This window comes from Acanthochromis polyacanthus, chromosome 20 (genome assembly GCF_021347895.1).
Source record: "Acanthochromis polyacanthus isolate Apoly-LR-REF ecotype Palm Island chromosome 20, KAUST_Apoly_ChrSc, whole genome shotgun sequence".
NCBI classification, from domain to species: domain Eukaryota; kingdom Metazoa; phylum Chordata; class Actinopteri; family Pomacentridae; genus Acanthochromis; species Acanthochromis polyacanthus.
In genome coordinates, this window is record NC_067132.1 from 12,992,850 (window position 1) to 13,005,588 (window position 12,739).

The following is a 12,739-nucleotide window of genomic DNA, read 5'->3' on the forward strand; positions in this document are numbered from 1 at the left end:
GCTGCGCTTGTGTACGCGTTTTTGCGCTTGCAACCCATATGATTGCTCAGTGAGAAATGAGGGCGAAGCGCAGCAATATAAATGCACTCATAAATACGCCTGCATGTATTCAGACACAGGAGGTAAGCTCATACATACAAAGAGAACTGTATGTAGGAGGCAAATATGGCTGCAGGGGAACAACAGCAACGATGTTAAAGGCAAGTGTGTAAACTGTTAAGGAAATAAAGAAATAACTGACTATGTTTTCATGCAAATAAAAGCCCAATCACTGTCACTGACTGATGGAGCACAAAGCCAATTACTGCAGCTGCTTTTACATTCTGTGCTCTGGAAAAAGCTTCTGCTGCAAAGGAAGAGATGCATTTTCAATTTGAGGCTATTTTGGACAATTGTGGGGAGTAGTTAAGTAGTTAGAATCGATGCTGATAACCACCATGGCTCAGGGAAGTAAAGAAACATTCAAACTTCATTAACAGAAATTTCAAGGAAAAACATGCCATAGTACCAAAGTACACCGTCTGACTGCCAAACAATTTCTGGGAAATGCAGCGCAAAAAAAAACCCATGCCACGGAGCCCTTATCACCAAAAATAGCAAGTGAGAGGTTATAACAGAGTTTTTTGTTGTCTGCAGTTATATTCAAGCCCAAATTAAAGTCTCTCCTTTGGTCCGGTGACCTGCAGGACTGTGGTTTTCAGAAGCAAAGCTGAAGCCATTGCAGGCACAAACACACACACGCAACCAGCTGCAAATGAACACATGCACAAACATTGGAAAGCAAGAAGAAAAGTCCATGCAAGTGAGGGAAACCACAGCACATACGAAGTACACCCACACTCTCATCCACACGCATTCCCACCAGTTGCTTTCCATTATTCAGATGCCACTCGGGCTGAGCATGCCAACTGGTAACAAGAGCTGAGACGGGGATGAAGCTTCGCCATTCCTCACATAGTGACAACAGCACTAAGTAGTTTGAACTGGACAGCACCGAGCTTGGCATTAGCACAGCGCTGACAACAGCCACACTAGTGTAACTAGTGTGGCATAAATCAAAATACGTGAGGATTTGGAAAACTATATATGAAATATTTCATATTCAATTGAAAGTTATATGTGGGTCAATAAATAATTCAAGGACTGTTGAAATCCATTGAATCCTTGCATACATTTTTATTTTAAAAAAAAAAGTTTGTTGTGCGTGTTATGATCATGTTTTTACAAATTCCATAATTATTTATTATGTTAACAGTCACTTATTAATAAAAAAATATTGGATATCACTAAAATGTCAACTAAACAACCGTCTGTATTTAATAACCACCTTCTAATCAGCTAAATAATAATAAAGTGAGCTTATTCAAAAACAGATTTGATTTTGTTCTTTTAATTAAATTGAGATGATCTTTTTTTAGCAATTTATCAAATTTTATATTAAAAATAACAAATTGTATGTGTGTGAGAAATTTACGTCCAACTAAGTTAGCCATTACAACAACACCTCTGAAGGAAGTGGGTTAATTCCAGATCACATGACCTGCTCCACATGATGTCACTTCCTCCTGAAGAAAAGACTGGAAGACTCCAAGGCTTTCTGAGTTATTTAATATAAAGTAGTGTGTGAGTCAAGTGTGGATTTATCTTGTGAACAGGTTTACTACAGTCGAATATCTTTATAAATAACTTTCAATTTCAATTGTATTCAATTGTATATATAATATTCAGAAGAATCTTTCTGTAAAAATGCCATGTGGTGTTTGGTTGTCGGCGGCCATGTTGATTTTAGGCCTGAGAACAGCAAAACTGTCACCTATGATACCTGTCAACTATGTTACAAAAGTCCTGCAATTACATATTGACTCATATCCTACTCTTTACACATATAAAATAACTTATTTTGTTTCTGGTAATAATGTGCTTCATGCCAAAGGATAATTCATAACTATTGGAGTAACACGTTTGGTTAATTGTCCACAGCTAGATCAGACCTTTGGTACCACTCTAATGTCCGTCCATTACAAATGAAGCTAGGACCAAGAGACAATTAGCTGAGCTCAGCATACAGAAAGCCTACCAGCACTTCTAAAGCTCTTTCCAATTAACACATTACATCTCATTTGTTTCATTCATTCCCAACTGTAAAACTGACAGTTTCATTGTGCCCAGTTGAGAAACGGTTCCACCAAACGATTCCAGGTCAGTTTGTGTATGCATCACCCAAACAAGATACATGTTAATTAGAAACTTATATTAATGACTGTAAATGCATATCAGAGCTGTGGACGGATCAAAGCCATCCGTCATCTAGTTTCCACTCTTCGTGCTTTCATGGTTGTAGATTCAGATGCGAGTGGCACCAGTCTTATAATCTAATTCTCTACCATAAATAGACAAATGATGGCAAATATGTGTTACTATTTTAGCAAAATATTTGAATATAATCATGTGATGATACAGTTCCCAGTGCAATTTGATCTGATTTGATTTCACACGATTGCACTGGAAATCAGTCAAGAACCATTAACTGTAGCTTTATGAATCCAATTAACATGCTTCTATCCCTACATTTCATGTCACATAGATTTGGGCATCTAGTAATTTTGTAATAATAAGTCTCCTGTGTCTGTTTCATACATATAACAAAAAGTCAACAATTTACTACTGTTTCTATGTCTGGATGGCGATCAACGTCCAGTTTGCTTTCACTGAAGGTCAGTCTGTCCACCACATTTCTAGGAAATCTGCTGCTAGTTTTTTGAATTTACCTCGCTGACACACAGAAAAACAGAGGGAGCAGATCAAATCCTTGGCGGGTTTAATAACTGGAGCCAACAGTCAGTCAGCAGAGTCTGAACCAAACCATCTTCTCTTAATTCATTCATCCATCTGAGACAGGATGTGTTAACAGATGGGAGTACAACTTTGCGCTCTTTACTGTACGGCAGATTATCTCTGACTAAGCAACTTCACTTTGTCTCTGGTGAGCATAGTGGCATGATTCAAACACTTAATGTGACTCAGAGCGCAGCGCTGCACCTGATGCCTCTCTGTGAAATACTCAGCGCAACCCAGGCAGCGCGATGCTCATGAGGCCGTGGAGCTTCCATTGTTGTTGTTGTGCACCTAGAGAAAGCGACTGCAGCGCGAGGAAAAATGAATCAAAATATCTCAAATCCCGACAGAATGAAGAGAATGCAGACCACACAGTACAGAAATAGTCGAGTGGTACAATGAGGATTTTACGTAACTCTGTGATTTTTAGACGGAAGCAAAAGCGTTCAAGATGAATAAATTTAGCTCCGACGCAATCCAACGCAAAAGCAGCACAGTGGCAACAGTTTCGGACGCACTTGTCCTTAAAAACGGCTAAACATGATGTCGCACTTCGAAATCATTTAAAGCAAATGCCTGTGTATTTGTGGCACTGAATGAGTTATGTAATATGAAGTGAAATTTCACTGTTGGACAGTGTCAAACAAGGACAGGGGAAAGAGATTAAACCTCCATTATCTCTCTTTTAATTACTCCGAGTTATATAAAAGCTAATGATAAAAATAACTCAAGATAGCTCCACTGCTCTCACAGCCCACCTACAGCATGAGGCCTTGCAGAGAAAGCACTGAAAAATGACTTCATGGCTGTCACACAAAATCATTAGCTTTTTTTTCCCTCCTAAAATCAGTATGAACCGAAACAGAAAATAAAACTCCTGAGGAGATAAATAAAATTAACTTGTGGCTGTGCTATTGTTAATGACATTGTCTAATTTGCAGAGAAAATTACTTCTTCGGGGGAAGAAAATCGGATAAACAAAAGCTGAAGAGCTTTAGGAAACACTTCTGCAGTGCGCACAGACTGGCAGATCTATAGGGTCGAAGTGAGGTGTAACATGTTAGCATTAATTACTGCTTTATCACACAGTGACAGGCGGCTTTTTCTGTAAATCCAAAGAAGGGAAAAAGAGGAAATGATTGGAGAACAGTGGCATTAAAGTTAGTTCAGCCATGAAGTCAAATCCAGAAAGACGGCACTCTAAAGCCGCCATCCGAAAGGGTAGGGTTTTCTAGAAGGCCGCAGTCTGACCAGCAATTACAGGGGAGGTTCTGTCTGACCTCCCACCTCAAACCACACCTATTATTTGGAAGAAATACTCATCTCTGGCTTCATTATTACCCTCTGTGACCTGTGGTGTAGGTGTGGTGACAAACACTTACATACACACAGTCATAACAAGTGCAGAAAGTGGCTCCAGTAAAAGCAGCTCAGGTTTTCAAAGACAGAAACTGTTTATAAGTCTGCAGACACACAGAGGAACATCAGTCAGTTGTTCAAACAGCAGCCTGTTGGACTATAGTGAGAGAAACGCAAGGATAATGCACAACATACGGTATGTTTGTTGCTCAATGTCGGACCCCAGAGATACACGTCATTCTTCAAAAGTGTTTTATTCAATCATGTCTTTTCTTTTTTTTTACTTCGTCAATCAGTTCCAAATATTAGGAAGTTCATCTTCACCAGGTATTACTGAAATTAAGGAGGGCAGGGTCACTTTACCAATGATTTTGAAGGAGACAGACACGTCACCTCCTGTGCTCTAGCCTAAATACTCTTCTTTCTAGAATAAGGTGAAGGTCAAATTTTATGCTATGATGGTTCTTTCTTATATTAGTCTATAGAGATCTCGCGAGATAAAATCGTGACGATATTTCTCGTTTAAGTGAAAAGCTGTCTCGCGGGCACAGAGAAGGGTATGTCTGCAGAGCCGGAGGCTGCACGAATATGGCCGCACGAGGGCGTATTCGTGCAGCCTCCGGCTCTGCAGACACATACGATTGTGGGCACAGGGCAGAACAGGCGTAAAAATGAAGCCCGGATTTTGCTACTTCTTGGTCGCCGTTTTGGATTTTTTGGAGCCAGTGACGTAAAAAGTGTCATCAAACAGACTGGACCGGAGAGCAACTAGGGGCAGGATTGGCTGAGGACTCTCTTATCCCGCCCACGTTTTACCGCAGAGGCTTCTGTTGCTGTCTATCAAGTATAGCCACGCCCCCTGGCTCCGCCAACTTTAACAATTTATTTAAAATTCAGTATTGATTTATTTTAAGATCGGCCACCTGATCTCTCATTTTGACCATGAAAACTAACAGGAAAAAATCCTGAGCTGTAGAACATCAGTCTATCAAATTTTATTTTTTCCAAAAATGAATTGGGGTCTATGGAGCAAAAGCTTTTTGGAGCCAACCCTAGCGGACGGCGTGATATTGCAAGTTTTTGACACGTTTGGGTTGGCTTCAATTCTGGAGCCAGATGCTACGTCCACTATATATACAGTCTATGGGGCAGAAGCCCATAGATATCTATGCAGAAGCCTATCAGACTGTGAGCTATGTAAACATCTATTTGTGACCTATGGGGGCAGTAATGCTCCTTTGCTGCGTTTAGTCTGACAATAACTGACAAATAGAAGGAGAAGGAATACAGCACCAGCAATAGCCAGAATGACGTCGGAGTCTGAAATCACCATTGAAGATGCCCCCGCCACATTTAAGTCGTTTGTGTGGCAGCATTTTGGGTACCCAGTGGAGATAATAAACGGCAACCGAGTGATGGCCAAGACACGGACAATATGTAAGCAGTGTAAGAAAATAATGCCGTACACCGCAGCTAACACGAGCACTATGCTAAGACACGTACAGAACTACCACAGTTCGCTAAAATCACCTGCACCTGTGATGAAAGCAGCTAAAGGTCCCCCAACACTGACTGACCCCTTTGCACCTAAACTTCCAGACTCAAGCGCCAGGGCCACGGCAATAACGAGAGAAATCGGCATTTTCATTGCAGCTGATATGAGGCCGTTTTCTGTGGTAGAAAACCCGGGATTTCACACCATTCCTCCATACACTGTAACCGAAGTACACCATTCCGTCAGGTACGCATTTTACACGCACAGTGGTCCCGAACCTTTATAAAGAGTCGAAGACTAAAGTTTGCACTTTTTTGCACTCTGCATTGACAGAGTAGTACTTTGGTTACAGTTTTGCGGATATTGTTTGCACATTAAAAAAAGAAATATTTACTTTTATTTGTGGAAAGAAGGTCAACAGTTAATAATAGCATCTTTTTGTGACTGTCAAATAAAAAAAAACTCTTTGTCCAGTTATATATTTTGTCATTTTAGTTTTCTTAAAGTAATGTGAAAATATCGTCTTGTCTCGTGAGCTGAGTGTATCGTCACACCCCTATTAGTCTATTAGTGGGGACGGTCCTTCTATGTTTAATATGTTGGTAATATCATTTAGGAGCCAAAATCTTCACCCTTTAATGCACAACGTGGGTCAACAGATTTCCATTTTCCATTGCATTTGGGTCACTTTTGACCAATGTTGTGCATCAAAGGGTTAATCAATTTCTATCTTTCATTTTGACCTCCTTGCATGATGTCATCATTTTAACCAGCTTTTAATTAGCTATCCATTTATTATTATTTTTTATGTTCTAACCGTCAAAGCACTTTGTAAATGTTCTTCTTAAAGGGGCTATACAAATAAAGTTAATAGGATTATGAAGATAAAAATTCAAGCAAAGTACTTGTGAAAGCTATTCTTATACCTGATATTGCTCAGAAAAACAACAAAATTATAGAAAAATGCAGTGCCTTGTAAAAAAAATCAATAGGAAGTAAAACCAAAGTACTGAAAGTAACATAAGTAAGCTAAAATAAGACTGTAATAGAAAAGTTAAAGGTAATGCCGACTGATACTGAGGTAATAAGTAATATCACACATGAGATATGACTATTGCACCTGAAAAATGAAAAATTCCACATTACATTGACAGATGAGCGATAAAATCCTCAAAGTTTGCACAAGGGCACTTCACCTGTTGTTGATAAAAGGAGGTTTAAATGCTATTAACAGGCTCTCCACAGCCTCGAGACTCTCCTCTCACTTCAAGACAATAAGAACAGTTAAATTAGCGGCCATAAAGATCTCCTGTTACTGTGAAAAGCCCTCTTCTCGCTGACAAAAGGATGTCGACATGCGGAGGCTTTGAAATCCTGCACACATGCTGTCATGTCAGGAAGCCGGAAACACAGAATCCACCGATGTCAAACTACTTTAACCACGATGATGCAACGCTGCTTTCTATAGGCGGGATAATGTGCTGACAAGTGTGAGCTCAGCAGTATCTCTACACGGCGCACACAGCAGGAGGCTGCCAACGACATACATGCAGAACATCTCGTGCTTGCATTTATTTTGCCTTCTTTTCAAGATAATACAGCATCAAAGCAGATGTCTCTCACTGCACGCGTGCAACTGCAAACACACATAAAAGTCAAAATATCTTTAACTGTGAGTCATTTGAAACTGAATTACTATGGGTGCAAGATTTCTAAAGAGCAAGTCAGAGTGCCAAGGCCATGTTCACAATACAGCGACACAAAGAAACAAGAGATGCAAAGGCAAGGGAAGGATAATAACATTCAAGTGGAGGCAGACTATGTGGGAGAGGGGAAGGCTCTAAAGTATGACAGTAATGTTAACACTAATATTACGCTCTTAATTACATCGCGGTTTGTGTCTTGCAGCAGAGAATGAGATTAAACGGAACTGAACAGCGTGCGTTTTGACAGCAGACAAGCACGGAGGAAATAAACTGCTGGTCAGACAGGGATGACAGCGGAGTAACTCAATCCAGGGCTGTGAACAAAACTCTTTACATCTTTCCTCCTCCTGTCATGTGGGCATTTTAACAGCATAACCTGTAGCATCTGGACTAAATCTGCTGCCTTTCCGCCTTTCCAAATGGAACAGCGTGGCATGCCAAGCTCGCAAATCATGTGAACGTGGGGCTTGAATGACTGCCGGTGCACATGCCAGGACGGTCCTGTGTGGCGTCTCTGTGTGCATGTGGGTGTGCAGCCGAGCGTGAGAGACAGCGAAGGGGGTCGCAGCGTGACACTTCTCTCTGGAAACAAGAAGCGGGATGTGAAAAACAGACAGATGTGCCCCTGATGAAACCCCACATTCAGGGATGGAAGTTTGTTCTGCAGAATCGTGAAAGAAAGAGGTTTATTTCCGTAGCACTTGTAGCCTGAAGACTTTTAGTCAATCCATTAAGCTGGGAGATCAGATCAGAAGAAAAGCCCCCTTTGTAAAGAAGCCCTCCTCTCATCTGGCTGCCCACATTGTTGCTTGTGACCCCATCAGATCTCTTTCTTCGGAGTTAAGCCCTGGAGCATGTGCTGATTTAGTTACTATGACAAGTGATGGTATCTGAATGCTCCATAGTGGAGGTTACCATGCTATGTATTCATTTTATTTATTAATTAAAACACTGAATATTCACCTCACTGACTTTGACCCTTTTTTTGTTGACATTGGCTTAAATCAAAGGAGTGTGCAGTGTTTGCATGGGGAGGAAAGAGTGGACAAAACTGGGGATTTTCTCTTGTCTTTCTTGGGATTATTGTTATTGAATGACAACACAAGAAATCAACTCATCCTGCTTCATCCAAACTGAGATGTTCTCCCACTTTGAGCACGGACTGGAGGACAAACGCAGTTTTTGTACAACAACAATGGCTAAATTTGCCTTCAGAGTGTCCATTTGAAAGAATCAAAAAGTGGAGAAAGCACCGTGGCTGAACTACAACCCAGCTGGACATCTCACAAAGACCCTGTTGTTGATGTAGAAACATCAACACAGTGGGAGCGACAGCGTGCCTCCAATACTTCATTCTTCGGGATTTTTAGACACAGAAAATACAATTTAACAGGAAGGGAAGCTCTGCTGAGAGGTTGTCATGTCAACAAACATCGCTCGTGTTTCTTACCTCCACGCTGAACGGCTGCTCCTCTCCGTTCACGGCACATAAAATCCACAGCAACAACTGCAAGCATAACGTCCCCATACAGCAGCTATTAAGACATCTCCTACTGCGGAGCGCCAATAAAACCATAGTGAAGCCCGCTGCTGTAGCTTACTGTCTGTGCTCGGCTTTATTTACAGTCGCTAAAACACACGGACACCGGGGATAAATCCTAGACGTTTAGTAGCAACATCGCTGCTGTCTCGGTGTCTCTCTTGCGGAGCCGTGAGCGGAGCAGAGAAATGGGAGAAGGAGCGGATGGAGTCGCTGGCGCCGCCGCTTTCAGGAGGAGGTTATCCCCGGGGAAAGAATCGCTGTTAGCGCCTGTCAGCTGCCTCCTGGTCCCGCAGTCCCCGGGTCAGTCCTCCGGTACACCGGTCGTTGTTCCAAGCGGACGCGTCCACCCCGTTTTCTGCAGCGCGCGGCATAGCTGCCCGTTTTCAATCGTGTTTCCCACCGAGTGCGCATGTGCGCGCTGGCACGAGCGCCCCCATCCCACTCCTCATCCAAAGTGTGCTATAAAAACAGAGCCGCTGCCAGCAGAGCCGCACACGCTGCTCAGGAGCTTAGCGGCCACTGTTTGTCTCAGATCATACTATTATACTTATTTTACATGTAAATAAACACTTTTATAGTATATCCACATTAGGGGCACACTTTATCACATGAAACAACCAGTGACACTCTACCACAACAAAGACAACCTGTGCTAATACCCTGGAATATAAGCAGGATGTGGCTAATGCTAATTGTATACCCACCTGTTCATATATGTGGCGTTTTGATTGATTTATTTGTTTCCATTGGTGTTTGTTATATTAATTCATTTTGTAAATCTCTTACCATTATTAACTCTGTTTTGAAACTTTTGCTTTCTGTTGTCCATTGGTCTTCATGGACAGCCTCCTTTTTCGGGCTGTAAAGCAGTTTGTACCCCTGTTTTAAAAGGTTCTACATATATTAAATAAAAATGATAATGATTAATTATTATCATTATTGTTGTTGTTGTTGTTGTTTTGGAGCTTCAAAAATGCATTATGCAGATCCAGACTGTGATTATTGTTATGCGTTCTGTCTGCTAGTTGTTCTGTGACTGTGTTTGTGTGTCTGTGTGGAATTGATTCCGTTTATTTAAGTTATAAACCCTTCAGTGCCAGTAGAGGGCGATGATAGGCCCAATTCACGTAATCCTCTGTGACTGGATAGTCATACTCAGAATGTGTCAGCATCACTTCCAGTAGATGATGATGATGGTGGTGATGATGATGATGATGGTGATGATGATGCAGTCAGGACTGTCATTGTTGTTACTGTAGAGAAACTGATGTGTTCAAGGTTTCAAGGAAGCCTATACACCAATCTTCTTAAAATTCATAAGTGTAATGTTACAGTTGTGTGTACTATCAGTAAAAATAGCCGTGTAAAGAGTCATCCAGAGGCTAGTGTCCACCCAGTAATACAAAAAGAGCCTCAAATAATACAAGTCATTCTTTAATCTTCTTGGATAATAAAGAAGGGTCAGATCTAATGAGCCAGCTCAATGATTTTCCACTTAGACTAACACCGAGGGGCCAAGAGGAAGCAGATGTGTGTGTCAGTGTGTGTGCTCCAGCCGAGTTAGGTGAGCTGCACCATTAGCCCATTGATGAGGTTTCAATTTGCACACACGCCCTGTCATGCTCCTCCGAGGACGTCTCAGAGATCACACTAAATGGAAAGCTCCAGTTGAAGTTTGAAAACAGTCTGACAGCATTCAAGTCGGGTGTACAGCCACGCATGACCCCTGTGTCACCCACGTGTTGAATTTCTGCAGGACATAGAATCACGTTGAATCTTTAAAACAAACATTATCATGCAAACAGTGGAACTATTGTTAATATAGCCTGCATGTGTGAATTCATTGTATCTAGACACAGGGGATGACATGTGACACAGCTCATCACGGGTCCCAAAGGATAAAGGTTGTGTTTGTGCTCAGGGACCTGCTGCTGCTGCACACAGTCATTAATCGACACTGTGTGTAACGAGATGGAGGATCATGAATTGTTGATTCACCTTTTGCATAGCTGAGCTGCTGTTTAGAATTGAGGGCAATAAGGGAAGACAGAAACGGTTGATTCACCTCATCAGTGATGAGAATATGGACACTAAAATCAGCCTCAGAGCTCCCAACAGAGCAGTTCAAATTAATACGACGAGCTCTCATTTTCTTACCGGGGAGATGATGCTAATGTCGTCCTATCACTCAGAACAGTGAGGGCTAATGTGTAGATGGGTTTTCTGTGTAATAACTGAGCAGCAGGAGGTAGAAAACTCATTACCACAATGTCATGAAAGCTTATAGGCATATTTTAAGTATTTGAAAAATACAGCGTGATGTAAACCAATGAAATTACTGCTCAGTGGTGAATCTGCATGCAAAAATTGTCTTAGCTAAAATAACTTGCAAATTCCATTAATTAACTATAAGTAGCCTGTGATAATAAAAATGCCACGCAAAGGCAGAAGTGTTTCCCGCTTATGCAGTGTTTGAATTTTTAAAAAGTTATGTTAGCATGCTGTTGACTAGTTAAAGGCACAGAAGCATCACACAGACACAGTTAAGTTACATTTCATGCTGCAGTTTGACTGTTACAGAAGTTAAAATCACACAAGCAGAGCCCCATGCATGACATTTTATTTTCATAAAAAGGTGTACCTTAAGTCAAGCCACTGTGACTTCTGTAGCAATGTTAAAACAAGAGACACTGAGCCAAAGTGGTTTCCAATAGACAAATAAGAATATTTATGAGAATTTATCAAACAGCTTAAATATTACAGACTCTACAATGACATTTATTGTATAAGTTGACCTAATTTAAATATTAAGACTAAAATCCTGCAAGAATATACATAAATCAACCTTTTCTGATTGACATAATTATTAAGGTTAGGATTCTACAATTTTAAATATGATTTAAAAAAATTACCTGGCTAACTTAAATATTGAGATAAAGACCCTACAATATTAAATGTAATACAGATTTACGCAACTCAAGAGATAATATTTAGACCCTACAGTATTACATATTATGCAAATTTACCCGACTAACTTAGATATTAAAAATAAGACCCTGCAATGTGATGTATTATGCAAATTTACTTGGGTAACTTAAATAACAAAACGACATAGTCATCAATATCCCCCACCACATGTGATGTCTATGAGTCTATATGCAAAATAGTGATAAAGGGCCATAACTCTGTTAAATATTATCGCACAGGTCTCATTTTCGAACTTGATCAAGGTGTCCATGGTGTGAAGCTATATACTAAATTGTTAGTTGTAAAATTAAACATTCACTCACATAGTGTGCGTCTCCTGGGGGCTAAGCCCCCCTGTCCTGAAAACCTAGCGCCGCCCCTGCAGCAGTTTACAGCTTGTCAGCTGCAGTCGCGTTCTGTCGCTAATTAAACCGCTAACTGTCGCTAACCGTGAATGCTAGCTCAAAAGTAACCGGATGGAAAGTGGCAGGATGAGTCCCAAGGTCGGTATGTTTAATGTTGCTGTAGAGTGAAAAATGACTGAGAAACGGCAGTTTTAAAATCGCTGTGTGTGAAGCAGCACAAGGCCTAAATTTGCATTAAGCCTTATGGAGGGCGATTCAGGTTCCCACGTCAATTAAGGGCTGGCGCGTGACGTAACAATGTGCCAGGTGAACAATGTCGGACTCATATGAATGTAGAGAGTCTTTACTATAGTCTGTGAAAGGATTGTCCTTGTAGTATGTACCGTTTTGCCAGGATGGCGATTTAAGTAAAAAAAAACTGGACAGATTTTGTCCCTCTTCACACTCTAGTACCAGAGGAGCACATGCT

General features: G+C 41.0%; 1 protein-coding gene across 2 annotated transcripts in view; it reads right to left on the reverse strand.

The window, feature by feature from the left end:
• Window positions 1–9,353, reverse strand: part of LOC110970245 (matrix metalloproteinase-16) — a 90,371-nt gene extending 81,018 nt beyond the window's left edge. For both annotated transcript variants that reach the window (XM_022220510.2, XM_022220503.2), the window contains exon 1: window positions 8,846–9,353. In XM_022220510.2, the coding sequence (XP_022076202.1) occupies window positions 8,846–8,971 (126 nt within the window). In that variant the 5' untranslated portion in view covers window positions 8,972–9,353. The remainder of the gene's footprint in view (window positions 1–8,845) is intronic.
• Between the last annotated feature and the right edge of the window lie 3,386 nt (window positions 9,354–12,739).